Source organism: Macaca nemestrina, chromosome X, assembly GCF_043159975.1.
Source record: "Macaca nemestrina isolate mMacNem1 chromosome X, mMacNem.hap1, whole genome shotgun sequence".
NCBI lineage: Eukaryota > Metazoa > Chordata > Mammalia > Primates > Cercopithecidae > Macaca > Macaca nemestrina.
The window spans coordinates 84,144,016-84,165,664 of record NC_092145.1 but is presented as its reverse complement, the minus strand read 5'-3'; the positions used below and the strand labels follow the sequence as shown (position 1 = coordinate 84,165,664).

At 36.6% G+C, this 21,649-nt stretch overlaps 1 protein-coding gene across 1 annotated transcript in view; it reads right to left on the bottom strand.

Annotated features, from left to right (window-relative positions):
• Positions 1-21,649, bottom strand: part of LOC105476659 (testis expressed 11) — a 325,115-nt gene that overhangs the window by 36,628 nt on the left and 266,838 nt on the right. The window contains exons 23-25 of the mRNA XM_011732780.2: positions 21,361-21,431; positions 19,482-19,598; positions 9,853-9,925 (exon numbers count right to left, since the gene is read on the bottom strand). Of these exons, the coding sequence (XP_011731082.2) occupies positions 9,853-9,925; positions 19,482-19,598; positions 21,361-21,431 (261 nt within the window). The remainder of the gene's footprint in view (positions 1-9,852; positions 9,926-19,481; positions 19,599-21,360; positions 21,432-21,649) is intronic.

Sequence of the window (21,649 nt, the reverse complement as noted above, 5' to 3'; positions counted from 1 at the left end):
CACTACTTTCAGCCTACTGTGGTTTGAATGTGTCCCCTCCAAAATTCGGGTGTTGAAACTTAATGGCCAATGTGATAGGATAAAAGGTGGAATCTTTAATAGCTTATTAGGCCCACAGGGCTCCTCCCTCATGAACGGGGTTACAGATAGCCCTTATGGCCCTTAAAAAAGAGGCTTCCACACAGCACTAGCTTTTCTTGCCCTTCCGCTTTCCTCCCCGTGAAGACACAGTGCTTCTTCTCTCTGGAGGATACAGCAACAAGGTATCATCTTGCAACCAGAAAGCAGCCCTCACCAGAAAACTGAACCTGTTGGAGCCTTGACCATAGACTTCCCAGCCTCCAGAAATGTGAGAAAATAAATTTTTCTCTTTTGTAAGTTACCCAGTCTGCATGAGGTATTTTGTTACAGCAGCAGAAACAGACTAAGATATGGACTCATCCCCCACTACATAACCCCTGAATAAGAGATAATCCCCAAACTAACAATGTTCTCCTGTACTACTCCTGACTTCTGTTCACTTGGTTCCTACCATTAAAATTCTATTTATTCTTGAAGAGTAAGTTCAAATATCACCTTTCGGAATAGATCATTTCTTCCTCTGTGGTCCCATATATTCTGTATCCCTATTAGTATAGTTATTTCATTTTGCCTTATATATGTGTAATTGATTACATTTCTGACCTACTTTCTTTACTGTAAATTTCTTAGGGACAGAGACAGTAACACATTTCCTTATTTCCACAATACATAGTAGCCCTTAGGAATTTAATAAATACTTTGCAGAATAAATGTGGTGAGCTGCTTTCCTTAGGTCACTAATATAATGGCATGTCAGGGTTAATCCTTTTGTAAAAGCCAATTCCCATAGCACTAAAATTTTAATCACTGTTTATACAGCTCTTAATTAACTCTGATTTGGAGTAGATTTTTAAAAGGATGGCATTTTCCATTTTTCCCTCAAGCGTTTATGATTCACTGGCTTTGTAGTTTCCCTCAATGTATCTATTTGCAGTTGGTAGCTTAATCATTTATTTACATTACTGACATACTGGGCTCATTATTTTAGGCAATAGTTCATTGGAAATACATAATCTCAAGAAACATAAACCTTTAACAAGTCAGAATAATTTTTCTAAATGTATATTTCATTTTAATTATTAAAGTACTATATATTCATTGAAAAATTCAAATGCAGAAACAAAATAAAAAGTGAAAGTCTCTTAAACACACTAATACTTGTTCCAAGAGCTATCAAGTGTTAAGTTTGGTGTGTATCCTTTCAAGGCTTTATAGATGATATATACATTCATAAATATATATATACGTATACACACATTTTATAAGAATATATATATGTGTTTATATTCTAAAGACCTATTATGTGCTAGGTGCACAATACAAAGGTAAGCAAAATCAGACACAGTATCTGTCCTTGTGGAGCTTACAGTCTAGGGTATTTGTGTATACATACACACATATGTTTTAAAAATAAAAATAGAATCAGAAAAAGTCAGCAAAAGTACAGCACTCCAAGGGGAGGAGCACACCCTGGAGTGCAAATCCTTTATCTACAATAACAAGAAAAGAGTTTAGAGGCTAGTAAAGGGAACTTGTCTGGACTTGGTTTGGTTTTGAGAAGCAGAGAAGAAAGAGTGAGCAACAGGTCAGTGAAGCAGTGGGGAGGAAAGAGTCTTTGTTATGAGAAGCCCATAGCTGCCTATATCTACTGGCTGAGAAGATGTGGAGCCTACCAGAACTCACATACACAACAACCTTTGATCTTAAGTAAAAATTTCTATTATCCTTGATCAGATCCTGATCTCCTCTCCACATGTATCATCTGCAAGTAGAAGGTCTAAAGAGACCTCATTGCAATTAAAGATGTTATCAAGCAAAGCAAAGCAAAGCAAAACAAAACAAACAACTCCAGCACAGTTTATACACAAACATACTACATGAAAATGGGATGGAAGAAACACTAAAAAAAAAAATGGCAGATGGAGAATTCTCACCAGAGAAATGTTGCCATACGCAGATTAAAATTGTGACTAAACATATCAGCATAAATTCAGTAATATTAATTAAGTAATCATCTCTATAAAACAAGAATATAAAGCAGAAATGCTAGAATTCAGGAAAGAGTTGGTACACGCAAAAGCAAATGGAATATGAGCTATTTCAGAGACAAAAAAGGAAATGGAAAGAAAAAAATAAAGCCATCACAGGAATAAAGGTAAAACTGGAAGCAGCAAAAGGAAGTGGAAGCAGCAAAAAGGAAAACAGACACTACTGAATAAACAGTAAGAGACAGAAAACAGGAAAATGAAATGCCAATTGAAATTTGTTGTAATGTCTTCCTGGTTTCCTCATCAGTTAATGAATTAAATAAAATCCTTGATGTGTTCATTTAATATTCCTAAGAGAGTCCTGATTATATCTTTTTTTTTTTTTTTTGAGACAGAGTCTTACTCTGTCACCAGGTTGGAGTGCAGTGTCAGGATCTCTGCTCACTGCAACCTCTGTCTCCTGGGTTCAAGCGATTCTCCTGCCTCAGCCTCCCAAGTAGCTAGGATTACAGGTGCCCACCACCATACCCAGCTAATTTTTGTATTTTTAGTAGAGATGAGGTTTTACCAAGTTGGCCAAGCTGGTCTCGAACTCCTGACCTCAGGTAATCTGCCTGCCTTGGCCTCCCAAAGTGCTGGGATTACAGGCATGAGCCACCACGCCCAGCCAAGGTTATATCTTTTTTTTTTTTTTTTTTTTGAGACGGAGTCTCGCTCTGTCGCCCAGGCTGGAGTGCAGTGGCCGGATCTCAGCTCACTGCAAGCTCCGCCTCCCGGGTTCACGCCATTCTCCTGCCTCAGCCTCCCGAGTAGCTGGGACTACAGGCGCCCGCCACCTCGCCCGGCTAGTTTTTTTTTTTTTTGTATTTTTAGTAGAGACGGGGTTTCACCGTGTTAGCCAGGATGGTCTCGATCTCCTGACCTCGTGATCCACCCGTCTCGGCCTCCCAAAGTGCTGGGATTACAGGCTTGAGCCACCGCGCCCGGCCAGTTATATCTTAAAAGTACTGACTGAGATGCCCAATGGATACTCCTGACAGGGCCAAGTGTATTGTAAATTGTAACACAAGTAAATTGTGTTACTGGAGAAATGTAAGTCATAGACTGTTTACATTAATCTTTTCTTGACTTCCAGACTGAATCCAAAGTGGCAGCAGAACTTTGTTGAATCTCTGCTTTTTTCTTTTCTATTGAGTTTATGTTTTGTTTTAGTTTCTGGTTTGTGTATAGTCAGTAAGTTATATTCTTCCTTGGTAGCAGCAATGACTGGGAATGTGATTATATGGTCTGACCATTTGGTGGTCTTTGCAATAGGACTATTGGATCATCTAGTCACTTATCTAGTCACTGATGGGTGGGAAATAACAGAGAATTTGTCTTTTTTATTGTTCTATTTGTTCATTTTGGACTCAAATTAATCAGTAATTTCATGTCCACAGGGAAGGTGAACACTTTAATATCTGCACTGACGTATTTCTGTGTTTACTCTCAACTTGTAGCTGAAATTGTAGATCTGCATTCACAAGATCACTTTATCTATGTCTATGTGTCTACAACTGAAAAAGGCTTTGACCTCACATTGTGTAAGTATAAAAATATTTTCCTATCTCTGGGGAGTATTAATAAGTTATATTATAAAGTTTCCTAAATTAAAGGAGCTCTGTTCTAATTTATAGACATAAATAAGAAGTTACATACATATATTTTTTTTAATTCCAAGAAAAAAGAAGTTGAACAACTTCTTCTTCTTCTTCTTCTTCTTCTTCTTCTTCTTCTTCTTCTTCTTCTTCTTCTTCTTCTTCTTCTTCTTCTTCTTCTTTTTTTTTTGAGACAGAGTTTCGCTCTTGTTGCCCAGACTGGAGTGCAATTGCACGATCTTGGCTTACTGCAACCTCCGCCTCCCGGGTTCAAGCAATTCTCCTGCCTCAGCCTTCCAAGTAGCTGGGATTACAGGCGCCCACCACCACACTCAGCTACTTTTTTGTATTTTTAGTAGAAGACAGGGTTTCGCCATGTTGGCCAGACTGGTCTCGAACTCCTGACCTCAGGTGATCCCCCCACCTTGGCCTCCCAAAGTGCTGGGATTACAGGCTTGAGCTACTGTGCCTGTCCAGAAGTTGAACTTTTAACACTAAAATGTACTAAACTAAAAATATTTTTACAAAAATTCTGCTAACTCAAACATTTTAAGAATCCAAAATTAAGGTAAACCTTTGGCAAATGAGATTTGTTTAATAATTCTTGTTTAAATCAAGAAACTGAAGAGACAGCCCACAGAATGGGAAAAAGTATTTGCAAACTACCCCTCTGAGAAGGGATTAATAAGCAGATATATATACAGAGCTCAAACAACTGTATAGGAAAAAAATCTAGTAATCTAATTTTTAAAATGAGCAAAGGATCTGAATAGACATTTCTCAAAAGAAGACATACGAATCGCAAACAGGCAACTGAAAAGGTGCTCCGCATCACTGATCATCAGAGAAACGCAAACCAAAACTACAATGAGATATCATCTCATCTCAGTTAAAATGGCTTATATCCAAAAGACAGGCAAAAACAAACGCTGGCGATGATGTGGAAAAAAGGGAACCCTTGTACACTGCTGGTGGGAACATAAATTAGTACAACCACTATGGAGAAGAGTCAGCAATCCCACGCCTAGGTGTACACTCAAAAGAAAGGAAATCAGTATATTGAAGAGATATCTGCACTCCCCTTTGTATTGCAGCACTATTCACAAAAGCAAAGATTTGGAAGCAACCTAACTGTCCATCAACAGATGAATGGATAGAGAAAATGTGGTACATATACACAATGGAGCACTATTTAACCATTAAAAAGAATGAGATCTAGTCATTTGCAACAATATGAATGGGATTGGAGGTCATTATGTTAAGTTAAATAAGCCAGGCACAGAAAGACAAACCTTGCATGTTCTCACTTATTTGTGGAAGCTAAAAATTAAGCCAACTGAACTCATGGAAATAGAGAGTAGAATGATGGTTACCAGAAGCTGGGAAAGGTAGTAGGGGAGAATGTGGGGATGGGTAATGGGTAAAAAAATATAGAAAGTGTGAATAGACCTAGTGTTTGCTAGCCCAACAGGGTGACCACAGTCAGTATTAACTTAATTGTACATTTTAAAATAACTAAAAGAGTATAATTGGGTTGTTTGTAACACAAAGGATAAATGTTTGATGTGATGGCTACCTAATGTACCCTAATGTGATTATCATGCATGGCATGCCTGTATCAAAATATCTCATGTAACCAATAAATAGATACACTTATACCTACAAAAATTAAAAACAAAACATTAAAAAATAATTTTTATTTAAAAGAGCTATGTCGTTTTTGGTGATTTATTTATGTAATGTATAAAACAAGCAAACATTTTATTTTACTTGGGTCTGTTTTTCCTAAATGCATACAGATTTACTAATCAAATAAGATAATGTTACTTATATGTAATATTTAAGATTATGAAAGATGTAAATTTGTGTTCACCTGAAATTGAATCCCTGTTCTGACAAATTTTCATTTCACCAGTAATTACATTCTGTGGTATGTTGGATTTAAGACAATCTAATTAACTTAAAGCACTGGTTTGATATTAAATTGAGTTCATTAATGAATAATCATTGGATACTTACATAAATTTTAATTAATAGACTGCTTAAATATTGATTACTAAGCATAGTTTTTTTGGTTTTTTTTGAGACAGGGTCTCACTCTGTCACCCAGGCTGGAGTGCAGTGGCACAATCATGGCTCACTGCAGCTACAGCCTTCCAGGCTCAGGCAATCCTCCTGCCACAGCCTCCCAAGTAGCTGGGAGTATAAGCATGTGCCACTATTCCTGGTTAATTCTTTAAAAAATTATTTATAGAGACGGGGTCTTCCTATGTTGCCCAGGCTGGTCTTGAACTCCTGGGCTCAAGCAATCCTCCTACCTTGGCCTCACTAAGCATAGTTTTAAGTTTATACACTGTTGCTTCTTCTTTTTTTTTTTTTTGAGATGGAGTCTTGCTCTGTCACCCAGGCTGGAGTGTAGTGGTGTGATCTTGGCTCACTGCAACCTCCGCCTGCTAGGTTCAAGTAATTCTCCTAGCTCGGCCTCCCGAGTAGCTGGGACTGCAGGCATGTGCCACCATGCCCAGCTAATTTTTTGTATTTTTAGTAGAGATGGGGTTTCACCATGTTGGTCAGGCTGGTCTTGATCTCCTGACCTCGTGACTCAAGTGCCTCGGCCTCCCAAAGTGCTGGGATTACAGGCATGAGCCACCGCACCTGGTCCTATATACTGTTGCTTCTTATTTTTATATGCTATAAAGTGGCAATATCTTTGGGTCATGTTAATGGTTGTGTTCATTTTCCTCTTTAAAAGGGATGGGTGTGTACATCGAAAGTGCTACATGTGTTCATGAGCTCTGTTAATCTGCTATAATGTTTGTGAGAGATAGTTCTCAATTGCAGCCCTCAAATTTTCTCTTTGAAATAGATATTATTTTGGTTAAAAGTTAAAATTAAAACAAGTGGTTGAGATTACATTATGAGCAAGAGTGACAAACGGGTATATGCTTCTGTTTTTAAAGGGATAGGTAGTTTGTTTCTAAGACAGTAGTTCTCAAACTTTCTGTTCTCAGGACCCCTTCGTACTCTGAAATATTACTAAGGAATTCCAAAGAGGTTTTCCGCATGTATGTTGTAACTACCAATACTTACCATATTATAAATTAAAACAGAAAAATTAAGTATATTTATTGACTGAATTGATTTGAGATGAATCTGTTGCATGTTGATGTCAATTTTAATAAAAATAATTTTATTTTAAAAATAAGAAGATTGCTTCACATTTTTGTAAAGTTCCTTACTGCCCAACTTAATAGAAATAATAAGTCTCTACTATTTGCTTCTGCATTCACTCTATTACAGTATCACACATCATATTGCCTCTGGAAAACGACACATTTTAGTATTATTATGAAAACAGTTTTGACCTAGCGGATGCTCTGAAAGATGGTCAATTCGTTCCAGAACATCAAATGACATAATGAAGGACAAACCGGGAAAGTGAAATTTTTTTGCCCTGGTTTAAACCTAAGTCTGAAAAAAAGCTATGCAATGTGTTAAAATCATAGCAACGTTATCTAAATTTTGATGGGCTTGCTTCCTTAGTTTGCTGATTAATGCCTTCACCACAATGCAAAAGTTATTCTTTATCTTCTGTGTAATCTGCCTAGATAGGAGATTCTGTGTTTTACAAGCATAATTCTCTGAGTTTTATGTTTTTTTCTTTATTTTTGATTATTTAGTGGCAAACTAACAAAGAACAAAGGTTTCTCACTTGTCAAAGAGCTAAAGTTCTTTAGAATTGTGTTACCTCCTATGTTAGAATGGTGTTACCTCCTATGTACGTTTATTTATTTATTTATTTATTTATTTTTGTGATGGAATCTCACTCTGTCTCCCAGGCTGGAGCGTAGTGGCACAATCTCAGCTCACTGCAACCTCCACCTCCCAGGTTCAAGCAATTCTCCTACCTCAGCCTCCCGAGTAGCTGGGATTACAGGCACATGCCACTACACCCAGCTAATTTTTGTATTTTTAGTAGAGACGGGGTTTCACCATGTTGGCCAAGCTGGTCTCGAACTCCTGACTTCAGGTGATCCGCCCACCTTGGCCTTCCAAAGCACCTGGCTCTATGTTTATTTTTAAATGTTTGATTGTTACTTTGTTTAGATAGGTAACCAAGTATCGTTTATTGGGCACTCATGATCCTATTTATTTATTTTATTTTTAATTTGTATAAATTTAAAGAACACAAGTTCAGTTTTGTTACATGGATATATTAAGCAGTAGTGAAGTCTGGGTATTTACTGTAACCATTACCCAAATAATGTACATTGTACCCATTAAGAAATTTCTCATCCTTTAACCCCCTCCCACCATCTACCCTTCCTAGTCTGCAGTGTCCATTATTCCACCCTCTGTGTCCGTGTGCATACTTTATTTAGCTCCCACTTATAAGTGAGAACATGCAGTATTTGACGTTCTGGTTCTGAGTTGTTTCACTTAAGATAATGGCCTCCAGTTTCATCCACGTTACTGCAAATGACCTGATTTCATTCTATTTTTATGGCTGAGTACTACTTAATTGTGTTTATCTTCATTCCACATTTTCTTTGTCCGATCATCCATTGACGGATACGTAGGTTGACTCCATATCATTGCAACTGTGAATAGTGCTGCAATAAACACATGAGTGCTGGTATCTTTTCAATATATAATTTCTTTACCTTTGGGTAGATTACCCAGTAGTGGGAATGCTGGATTGAAAAGTCATCAGAGAAATGCAAATTAAATGCAAATTAAAACCACAATGACATATCATCTTACACCAGTCAGGATGTCCATTATTAAAATGTCAAAAAATAACGAAGTTGGCAAGGATGCAGAGAAAAAATAGTAGGTGAAATAGTATCTCATGGTTTTGATTAGTATTTCTCTGATGACTAAAGTGTTGAGCATCTTTTCATGTGCTTATTGGTTATTTGTATTTCATCTATGAGAGAGGGAAAGGACTTATCTATTCAAGTTCTTTGCCCATATTTAAAATTGGGTTGCTTTTTGGTGTTGAGTTTTAGGATTTCTTTATATATTTTGTATATTAAACCCTTATCAGGTATATGATTTGCAAATATTTTCTCCTGTATGTTTTCTTTTCACTTTCTTGATAATGTCCTTTGATGTAAAAAAGTTTTTAACTTTGATGAAGTCCAATTTATCTACCTTTTCTTTTGTTGCTTGTGCTTTCAGTGTCATGTCAAAGAATCCATTGCCAAATCCAAAGTCATGAAGATTTATTCCTCCTGAGTTCAAGTGATTCAAGGATGCCTCAGCCTCCTGAGCAGCTGGGATTACAGGCATGCGCCACCATGCCCGGTTAACTTTGTATTTTTGGTAGAGACGGGGTTTCTCCATGTTGGTCAGGCTGGCCTCGAACTCCTAACCTCAGGTGATCTACCCACCTCGGCCTCCCAAAGTGCTGGGATTACAGATGTGAGCCACCACGCCCAGCCTATTTAGATAATTTTATAACAAAATATTAGCAGTATCTGATATCTTGATTGTGAAGACTAGCCTACATTTAGTCAAAGTTAAAGCTTGATTAAATTAGACATTAAATCTAGTGATCTAAGATTAATAATATGTTGAACAATAATAAAATATTTAATGATATACTTTCATATAAAGCAAAGTAAAAAATATTCTTATTCTAAGTAGTATGTTACGGAGTCAATACTGATATAGAGTGGGGAAAAAATCAGCTCTTATGGAATCATTGGGGCTGGGAGTGGTGGCTTACACCTGTAATCCCAGTACTTTAGGAGGCCGAGGTGGGCAGATCACTTGAGGTCAGGAGTTCGAGACCAGCCTCGCCAACATGGTGAAACCCTATCTCTACCAAAAAATACAAAAGTTTAGCCAGGCGTTGTGGTGCATGCTTGTATTCCCAGCTACTCAGGAGGCTGAGGTGGGAGAATTGCTTGAACCCAGAAGGCAGAGGTTGCAATGAGCCAAGATCATATCACTGCACTCCAGCCTGGGTGACACAGTAAGACCCTGTCTCAAAAAAACAAAACAACAGAAAAAAAAAAAAACATTTGACTGGTTATCAAGTACTGCAGTGGCACAAATTTCTGGTGACAAAAGACTTGTTTGTTTAGAGTCTAAGTTCCTTTCAAACTGTGTTACCAAACTTCCAGTTCCTACTGTACCTGTTTGTTTCAGGAAATTCTGGATATCATTGCATGTCTGGATCTCCTCAAGTGCACGACTCAGGAACATAGTCTGTTTGGCAACAATGCAACACGATAATTAGTCCCAACAAAAAAAAAACTTTAAGCAAATTAATATAATCTCATATCATTTTCATCAAAAACAGGTAAAAATAAATTAATAGAAAAATGATAGTTTAAACTGAACATTTTGGAATTTATATAGAAATATTAGCCTCTATTTGCACATTTCCTTATTGTTTCAGAAAAATGAGGATTAAATAAAAAATCTTGAGCATTATCAATTTCTTTAACAATCTAGAACAGAAGAGAAACACTTCTAGAATAGTTGTGTGAGGAGCTCCACGGATCCTCTCCTCAGCAAAGCAATCATCGTAACTAGTGAAAATTAGAAAACATAATCATGTAAAGGCTCAGGAAATTGCCCTGAGGGTGTAGAGAAAATGAAGAAACATTTATTACAGGAAATCTACTAAGTCTTAGTAAGAACAGTAAGAGCCTGTGACATTTAAGCCATGATTCACTCACCATCCGCCAGCTCAGTGTGATGTAAGCACTACTTTAGGTGGGTGTGGCCAAGAAGATAGGACTCTCTCTACCTCCAGTTTCTGGGCTAGGGATTCTCTGAAGGGCCAGACTGCTGGCACTTCTCATCCCCCCAGATATCTATTGTAGAAGCTCTATTATAAACAAGCATAGCTCAGAAGCCTAGACCTCTCTTTCTCTACCCAGCCTCTATTTGTAAGGCAAATGCTCTATCCCAGGCATTGCAAGTTCAGGATCCTGGGTCTCAATCTCATCTCATCTCAGCTCTCATCTCAGCTGCTTATAGGCTAAAGTGTCCACGCTGGGAGCAGCAAGTCAAGAATATCAGGGACTACAACTCTTGCCCACTCTTCCACTCATACAGTTAGACTGTCACTCTGACAGAAGTGGGCCACTGTCCCTGCCCCTAGCTCCAAAACAGTGGTTCAGTTTCTGCCCAGTAGGAGAGGCAGATCTATAGCACTCCCTATAGATCTATAGCACTCCCTAAAGGAAATGACTTTAGTTGGAACAGAGCGTGGGGAAGTTCAAGTCTAAGGACACTGTAAAAAATCATGGAGATTTTGGTAGTGAGCAATTAAGAGGATATTGGTAGCTCAATGATATTAAGAAGAAAATAACAGACCAACTAGAAGTTTATAGAGAGAAGTATGTGAAGAGACAGCTAAGATTTCTATTCCTTCAAAGGGGTCTTATTTTAATTGGAACAGGCTGTGGGGCAATTTATGCACAAGAGCACTTTAACACACACACACACACACACACACACACACACACACACACACAGAGTAATCACCTAGCAATTAGTCAAGACTAACAGCTGCATGTGCTACTAATAGAAGAAGGTCATCTAGAAGCTTAAGAGGTCAGATCAGGAAAAGAGTAACAAAGAACCCTCCTAAAATCACTGTCATCCTTTACCAGAGGGAGGTGTAAGCAGTCTTTGCACAGGCAAAGACTGTGCCTTCCAAGGAGTGACATCAGTTATGGGGAAAATAGACTTCACTATTTCCCTATAGCTAATTCACTAAACAAATAAAGAAGTAAACACTAACATCCACAAACCCCATGGGGAGATCAGTACCCAAAGATACTACAACATATTGTCTAAATCGTCCAGTTTTCAACAGAAAATTACAAGATATGCAAAGAGACAGGAAAGTGTGACCTCTACATAGGAAAAAACAGGTAACAGGAACTGATTTTGAAAAGGCCCAGATGTTAAACTTAATAGACACAGAATTCAAAGCAACTATTTTAAATATGTTCAAATAACTAAATGAAACCACACTTAAAGAAGGAAGGTATGATAAAAAAAATGTTCATCAAAAATGAATCTCAATAAAAGGATAAAAATTATAAAAATCAGACGGAAATTCTGGAGTTGAAAATTACAATAAATGAAAATTTAAAACTCACTAGAGGGTATCAACATTAGGTTTGACTTAGCGGAGAAAGCAATCAGCAAACATGAAGATAGATTAGTAGAGATTATGAAATATGAGAGCAGAATGAAAAAGAAAAAAATAAAACTAAGCCTCAGTAAAACATGGGACACCATTAGGCACACCAACATACCCATAATGGGATTACCAAAAGGAGAGAAAAAGAGAAAAAATATTTCAAACACATGGCTGAAAATTCCCTAATTTTGATGAAAAACAATAATCTACACACTCAAGAAGCCCAAAAAACTCTAGGTGGGATCAAGAAACACAAAGATATCCAACCCAGATACATTATAAAATGGTAAAAGACAAAGAAAAATTTGAAAGTAGCAAGAGAAACATGACTCGCCACATATAAGGGTGATTAAGATTAATAGCTGATTTCTCATTAAAAACAATAAAGGCCAGAAGGCAGTGGGACAACACATCCAAAGTGATCAAAGAAAAATAAAAATCTACTAATAATCTAATACCTAGCAAAACTATTATTCAGAGAAGGTGAAATAAAGATGTCCCTGGATAAACAAGAGCTTAGAGAATTCATTGCTAAGAGACAATCTTTCAGGTTGAAAAGCAAGTAATGCCAGACAGTAATTTGAATCCAGATGAAAAAACAAAGAGCACTGGTAACATTAATTATATAATTATAAAAGATAGTATTAATATAAATGTATATTTCTTCTTCTCTTGTTTTTTTAAAAAATATATATATAGACATATATGTGAATATGTATTTGCATTGTTGGGCCTCTAACATATAGAAATGAAATGTATTTGACAATAAAAAAAAGCTGTTTTGGAGTAAGAAAATGAGACTGATATAGTTTGGCCGTGTCCCCACACAAACCTCATCTTGAATTGTAGTTCTCATAATCCTCATGTGTGGTGGGAGGGACCCGGAGGGAGATAATTCAATCATGGGGGCAGTTTCCCCCATGCTATTCTCGTGATAGTAAATTCTCACAAGATCTGATGGTTCTGTAAGGGGCTTCCCACTTCACTCGGCTTTCATTCTCTTTCCTGCTACCCTGTGAAGAGGTGCCTTCCACCATGACTCTAAGTTTCCTGAGGCCTCCCCAGCCATGTGGAACTATGAGTCAATTAAACCTCTTTCCTTTATAAATTACCCAGTCTCAGGTATTTCTTCATAGTGTGTGAGAGAACAGACTAATCCAGAGACCATACAGTAACTCTAATCTACAGGAAAAAATGAGGAAAAGCATAAACGGTAAGTAACATGCTTAATATAAGAAACCATAATATATACTTTCTTCTCTAAGTTTCTATTTTTTTTTTGAGACGGAGTTTCGCTCTTGTTGCCCGGGCTGGAGTGCAACGGCGCAATCCCGGCTCAGTGCAACCTCCGCCTGCCGGATTCAAGTGATTCTGCTGCCTCAGCCTCCTGAGTAACTGGGATTATAGGCACCTGCCACCATGCCCAGCTAATTTTTTGTGTATATTTAGGAGAGATGGGGTTTCACCATGTTGGCCAGGCTGATTTTGAACTCCTGACCTCAAGTGATCTGCCCACCTCGGCCTCCCAAAGTGCTAGGATTACAGGTGTGAGCTACCACACCCAGCCTCTTCTCTGAGTTTCTTTAAAATACTTAAAATTCTATAAAGTGATACTATAAGATGTATTGTTGTGTTTGGAGCATATATAGATGTAATATATATAACAAAATAGCATTAAAAAAGAGAAGAGAACACAGCTAATAGGAATAGCATTACTATATCTCACTGAAATTGGGTTTATAATCTGATGTAGATTCTGATAAATTAAGATCTATATTGTAAGCCCCAGAGTGACCACTAAGAAAATAACTCAAATATTGTGTAAAACTCATTAAAAAAACAAAAATGTTACATTAGAAAACATTCACTTAATGCAAAAGAAAAGAGTAAAGGTTCAGAAAATCAGGAATAAAAAATACATGAGATATATAGAAATGGAAAGGTAAAGTGGCAGAAGTAAATTCAACTAAGGGAGGAGACCACCCCTCATATTGTCTTATGCCCAATTTCTGCCTCCAAAGAAAGAAGAAGTAAAAACTAAAAGGCAGAAATGAAATCCACAGGCAGACAGCCCAGTGCCGCACCCTGGGCCTGGTAGTTAAAGATCGACTCCTGACCTAATCTGTTATGTTATCTATAGATTACAGACATTGTATAGAAATGCACGGTGAAAATTCCTACCTTGTTTTGTTCCAATCTAATTACCGGTGCATGCAGCCCCCAGTCATGTACCCCCTGCTTGCTCAATCAATCACAACCCTCTCACACGCACCCCCTTAGAGTTGTGAGCCCTTAAAAGGGACAAGAATTGCTCACTTGGGGGGCTCAGCTCTTGAGACAGAAGTCTTGCTGATGCCTCTGTCCAAATAAACCCCTTCCTTCTTTAACTCAGTGTCTGAGGAGTTTTGTCTGCGGCTCGCCCTGCTACACAACCATAAAAATAGTAACATTAAATGTGACTGCATTAAACAACCCAATAAAAGGCAAAGATTATCATATTGAAACAAAGATGATCCAACTATATTCTGTCTACAAGAAATACATATTAGGTTCGAAGACAAATACATAGGTTGATCGTGAAAGGATAGAAAAAGTTATGTTATGGAAACATTGACCATAAGAATGTTAGGGTAACACTACTAATATCAGACAAAAATAGACTCTAAAACAAACAAACAAAAAATTACTAGGGACAAAGAAGAAAATTTTATAATGTTAAAAGGGCCAATTCATTGGAAATATATAGCAATTATAAATATATATAACCTAACAACAGAGCCCCAAAAATATAAAGCAAAACTGGGTAGAATTGAAGAAAGAAAGAGATAATTCAACTTTTATTAGTTGGAGACTTCAATACCCCACTTCAAGTAATGAATAGAATAAGTAGGCAGAAAACCATCAAGGATATAGAACACTTGAACAATACTATCAACCTACAAGACCTACTAGCCATAAAACATTTCACTAACCCAAGTAGAATGTACATTCTTCTCAAGCACTCATGTATGGCACTTTCTCTAGTATAGCTCACATGCGAGGCTATAACACAAACTTCAAATAAATTTAAAATAATTGAAGTCACAAAGTATGTACTCTGACCACAGTGGAATAAAATTAAAAATCAGCAAGAGAAGACAATTTGGGAAATTCACAAATATGTGAAAATTAAACAACAGATTCCTAAATAATAAATGGGTTAAATAAGAAAGCACAATGAAAATTAGAAAATATTTTAAGATGAATGAAAAAAATACAACATACCGAAATTTATGGGATGCAGTTAATGCAGTCCCTAAAGGGTATTTATAGCTGCAAAAGTTGATATTAAAATAAAAAATATCTCAAATCAGTGACTCCAAGTTTTACCTTAAGAAGCTGTAAAAACAAAAGCAAATTGAACTGGAAGTAAGCAGAAGGAAGATTTGAGTGGGAATTAATGAAATAGAGACTAGAAATGCAATAGAAAAAATGAAACCAAAAGTTCGTTCTCAAAAAGAGCAAAATTGATATACTTTTGTCTATACTGACCAAGAACAAAAAGAGAGAAGACACAAATAACTAAAATTAGGAGTAAAAGAGGAGGTATCACTACTGACCTTACAAAAATAAAGAGGACTATAAGGGAATACTATGAACAACTGTAAACCAACAAATTCAATAACTTAGATGTAATGGATAAATTTCTAGAAAGATAAACTACTAAAACTGACTCAAGAGGAAACACAAAATCTGAATAGACTACAACAAGTAGTGAAAAATTTATAATCTGAAAACCACAAAACATTGTTGAAAGAAGTGAAAAGCCTAAATAAATGGAAAGATATTCCATGTTCATGAATCAGAGGCTTTAATATTCTCCCTAAACTGATCTACAGTTTCAATGCAACCCCTATCAAAATCACAGCTGGCTTTTTTGCAGAAATCAACAAGTTGGTCCTAATGGACATTCCAGGGACCTAGAATAGCCAGAACAATCTTTAAAAAGAACAAAGAGGGAGGACTAACGCCTTCCTATTTCAAAATTTACTACATAAAGCTATAATTATCAAGGCAATGTGGTATTGCCCCAAGGATAGACATAGATGTCAATGGAATAGAATTGAGAATAAACCTTCTCATTTATGGTTAAGTGATTTTCAACAATGGTACGAAGATAATTCAATGGGGAAAAAAATAGCCCTCAACAAATAGTACTAGGACAAATGGATATTCACATGCAAAACAATAAAGTTGGACCCCTATCTCATACCATACACAAAAATTAACTCAAAATGGATCATAGACCTACATGTAAGAGCTGAAAATATAAAAAATCTTAGAAGAAAACATCGAGGTAAACCTTCATGACTTTGGATTACAAAATGGTCTCAGATATGATAACAAAATAAATAAAATGGATATCATAAAAATAAAAACTGTATTTCAAAAGGCACTAGCAAGAAATGGAAAAGACAAACCACAGAATAGGAGAAAATAATTGTAAATCATGTATTTGATAAGAGTATAGTATAAAGAATATATAAAGAATTATTACAACTCAGTGGTAAAAAGACAAATAGGCTAATTTAAAATGAGCATGAAGCACTTTGGGAGGCCGAGGTGGGTGGATCACTTGAGGTGAGGAGTTTGAGACCAACCTGGCCAACATGGCAAAACCCTGTCTCTACAAAAATACAAAAATTAGCTGGGCACAGTGGCGTGTGGCTGTAGTCCCAGCTACTCGGGAGGCTGAGGCAGGACAATCACTTGAACCTGGGAGGCAGAGGTTGCAGTGAGCTGAAATTGTGCCACTGCACTCCAGCCTGGGTGACAGAACAAGACTCCATCTCTAAATAAATAAATAAATGCAAAAAGATTTCAATAGATATTTTCCAAACAAGATATACAAATGGCCAATAAGCACATGAAAAGATCCTCAACATCATTAGTCATCACAGAAATGCACATCAAAACCACAATGAGGTATCAATTTATACTCACTAGGAGTGAGTGGCTATAATTAAAAAGATATAATAACAAGTGGTGGCAAGGAAGTGGAGAAATTGGAATCCTCATTCAGTCCTGGTGGGAATGTAAAATGGTGCAGATGCTTTGAAAAACTCCAGCATTCCTCAAATGATGAAACATAGAGTTACTGTATGACCCAGCAATACCACTCCTAGGTATATTTCATATTGAAGGAAATGAAAACATATTTCCACGCAAAAATTTGTACATAAATGTTCATCATGGCATTATTCACAAGAGCTGAAAATTAGAAACAACCCAAAAGTCCATCAATGGATGAACGGATTTTTAAAATGTGATGTTTATACAACGGAATATAATTCAGCCATAAAAGGAAATGAAACACTGATATATGCTACAACACGAAGAACCTTGAAAATGTTATTTAGGCATTTATAAAAGGAGCCAGTCAGAAAAGAGTACAGAACAAAAAACATTTGACATTTGTATAAAATATGATGATGATGACATTTATATGAAATATCTGGAACAGGCAAGTCTATACAGACAGAAAGTAGACAGTTGCTTAGTGCTGGTGGCAGGCAATAAGAAGTGACTGCTAAATGGGTAAGGGGTTTCTTTTTAGGGTGATAAAATGTTCTAAAATTAGTTGCATCAATAGTCGCACAATTCTGAGAATATTCTCAAAACCAATAGATTGTATACCTAAGTGGGTGAACTGTAAGGTATGTGAATTATGCCTCAATAAGTCTGTTAAAATATAATCAAGGATAGGGATCAGGAAACTTTTTGTATAAAAGGACAGACAGTAAATATTTTAGGCTTTCCTAGCCATATACACTCTCTTTTACATATTTTTCTTTATTTTCAACTACATCTCCCAGTGGCCTGATTTGGCCAGTTGGCAGTAGTTTACCCACTCCTGCTCTAGGAAAAGATGTGGTTCCTTGACAAAGTACAATTACTATATGTTTTTACCTATCCCTCACTTTCCCCTAACTCATACTCAGAAGGGTAGAGACAATGTTGATAAAACTATGCGGTCCATCTATATTCCTTCATCAGTTACTTATTTGGAAATATTCCCATTTATGAGGGTTTAGAGAACAGGGAGCAGATGTATACAACAGAAATCAACAAGTATTCTTTAGAGAGACAGAGTACCACGGTCTGATTCATAGGGACCACACTTAGATGATAAAAGGCAGAAGTGCATCTTCAATTATCTAAATAGACATCCTTTCAAAAGGAAAGAAGATTATAGAAAGGTTACTAGATTAGAGAGTTCTGAGGAAACAGAGGTGTACATGAGAAAGAACACAGAATAAAAAAGAATGGTAGTTAGGAACAAACAAAATAATGATTGTACTTAAGAGTTTGTGAAATTTCCCTCACATCAATTTGATCTCTTTTCACTAAGATAAAAAATTAAACTCAGGATTACCAACCAAAAAGGAAAAACTTTTAGAAATTGAAAAGCACTATATAAAAATAAGATGTTATTACTATTTTTTAGTAAAGCAAAAGTCCCTATTGAGAATTAAATTACATTTACCTTTGTCTGTTAAGTAGAATTTTTGTTTGTTTATTTTGCTCTGGGGCGGGTAGAGTCTTTTCCCATCTTCTTTTAAAATAAAAACATTTCTTAAAAGAGGGCCTCCTCTACTCCTCAGAGGCAAGGACTTTGGCTTCTTTATCTCTGTATCCCCAGTACCTAGAAAAGTGTCTGGTGCGCCAATGTTTTTTGAGCTGCACTCAACAATGGAAGGGAAAAGAAGCAAAATAGTTGGCATAGATCTGGTGAGAGTTTGTTCCAGATCCAAAGAACAATATGAAATAAGAGGAAGGAGGAAGAGAATAAACAGCAAGGGGTTTATATCTCTTGGAGAGGAGAGAAGGTGACAAGTATGAGAAATTAGGAAGTTTTCTTTGTCCAGGTAAGAGAAACCAAGCAGAGCGATCTAGATCTTAAAAATCATACAAAAATGCTATTGATCTGATTTAGAGGCAATTTTCTTAGATTGAAAGAAGAAAGGTAAACAGCTAAAAGCAAACCGATAATCTGGTGTATGGGAGATGGTGATATTGATAGCTCCTAAAAGGGGTAACATTTAAGAATCTGATAGGGGAATTCAGGCAAAGGTAAGGAATTCTGTCTTGTAGAAATTAAGTTAATGAGATATTTAAGAATGTGGGGAAAAGAAAGCAAATGCAATTGAGAGAAGAAAAACAAGATAAGTAATAATTTCAGATGGCTATCAAAGCTATGGAAATAGATGAGTTATTCCTTAGAACATGTGATAAGAAACAAAAGTGGAGTCCAAACCCGTGTATAATCACAGGCAGACAATAAAGATAAAAGATATTTAAAAACATTTTTGGAAAGAGTGGTCCATAGGAAGGGGAATTTTAAAAGAAGAGATATCTAATCTTCTTAAAAGAAGAGGCTATGCCAAAAGTAACCTTTGCTTAGGAAGGAATTAGCCATTACAAACTTTTGAAATCAAGATGATGCTGGAGTGGAGAAAAGGATTCTCTAAAGAGAATCAAAAAGAACTGCATCGGGGAAGGCAAACATAACAAATAGCACACTGAACTCTTGTCTTTTCTTTGAAGGTTGCACATTACCTGTTCAAAAGCTGTTGAAGCTTTTCTGCCTTGCTCTAGATCAACTGCAGCTGCCATAAGTAAACATGTTTTCCGTGCAATCAGAATTACTTGATCAGAAGGACAAAACTGGGACATCTGATAAGAAGTAACCAGAACATCAATGAATAGTGAGAATTCTGCCAGGTGAACACAAACAATCGGAATGAAAATCAGCAACTTCCTGTTTGAATGAGAAAATTCAGCTGGAAAAGCACATGTCACCATAGAAATGATATAAATTATAATACTGATTTATGCTTTCAATTTTATATTATTTTCCATTGTTTTTAGTACCCTCCTAGAGATAAAAAGCTTCATTTCTTCACAGTATTCCTATCTTTTCCAGTGACAAGTAGTATCATTTACCCTTGTATTTCTATCTAGTGATTTACTTCTTGGTTTATGTTGTAATTTCTAAGTGATTTTTCCCCTGGCAAATAGATTTCCCCCTTTGTATTGAATAGAGCCAAAATTAGTATGTATATTGTCATGGTTGAAAGAGGCATTGGCAAGTCTTGACAGGCATTAGGCATGACCTCATCATCATTGTCTAGTTTTAGGAAAAACTCCCAGCTACTACAATAAAACTCTAGGCCATTTGGATTCTTACACGCCAATCCTACAAGTCCCATCACAAATGCCAAAACTAAAACCAATTTATTTCACTTAATTAAAATGGCAGCTATGCCTAAACTTGCAAAGACTATTTCTTAATCTCCCCAAATATTCAGTGATCATAACTGTCATTGTTATTAAATTAATAGCATTTAAAGACACCCCATCTCTTTAGGTCTTTGATTACTCTTATGTGAGATGAAGGAGTTGTGCTAGATTGTCTTTATAGTTCTTTCTAGCTCTAAAATTCTTTTTTTTTTTTTTTTTTTTTTTTTTTTGAGACGGAGTCTCGCTCTGTCGCCCAGGCTGGAGTGCAGTGGCCAGATCTCAGCTCACTGCAAGCTCCGCCTCCTGGGTTCACACCATTCTCCTGCCTCAGCCTCCCAAGTAGCTGGGACTACAGGCGCCCGCCACCTCGCCCAGCTAGTTTTTTGTACTTTTTAGTAGAGACGGGGTTTCACCGTATTAACCAGGATGGTCTCGATCTCCTGACCTCATGATCCGCCCGTCTCGGCCTCCCAAAGTGCTGGGATTACAGGCTTGAGCCACTGCGCCTGGCGTAGCTCTAAAATTCTTAACATTTAATTGATCTCAACATATCATACTGTGTATTCCTGAATGTGTATGAAGGATATTCTTTTAGCCGTTCTCCTTTTATCCTCCTGTCAATACTTGGTCCTCTTTCTGGTATTTAACCTCTACCTTGGAGGCCAACGACTATTTAAAAATGCTTATAATTAAATAACAAACTCACAAATCACTACACTCAGGACCTGCTATAGGAAAGTTATAAAGGAGGCCTAAGTTTCTTATCTCTTTCTTCAGCCCCTGCTGTCCCCAGATACTTATTCTATGTTCTTGTAGACTTATTTCCATAACTCTTCATAATGTGTTGGTAATTAACAACTACTTAGAGTATTCCCCTCCTAAAGATATTGACATTTTAATATAGGACTTTGGGAGGCTGAGATCCCTTCAAAGGCAAAGAAATAAGTCTTAAATGGTAGAACTTTAGCCTCCCTGATGAATGTTTCTGATATTTTGGTATAGAGAGATATGCCCCGCATTCTTACGCTATACCCTATAAGGAACAAATTCTTCTTAGGTCATTCCCACTTACATATATATTAAAAGTTCCTAGATCAAGAGACAATCCTAGTCTATATTTAGACCTTTACTATAGCCATAGTGGTTATAGCCTTGTTGTGGTCCATACATGAGATACTTATTAAAAGAAACTTACCTTATAAGAAAGTATGAAAAACTCTCTCATTATCACTGGATCTTTGTCACATTGCACAGCCAAGTTCCAAGCTGGAAATTAACATGAAATAATATAATAATATGAAATTATGAAAATCTACCATTTAGTCTGTACCATTACAATTTCTGATACTTACGCCTTTGATATTAATATACCGGTAAGGGATTTCTCAAGGTTTAAACAATTACCTTTAGGTTTTAAAGAATTTTTCCAGGTAAATTTAGAGACTCTCGTCAATTCCAATCTTCAACACCAGACCAATGACCAA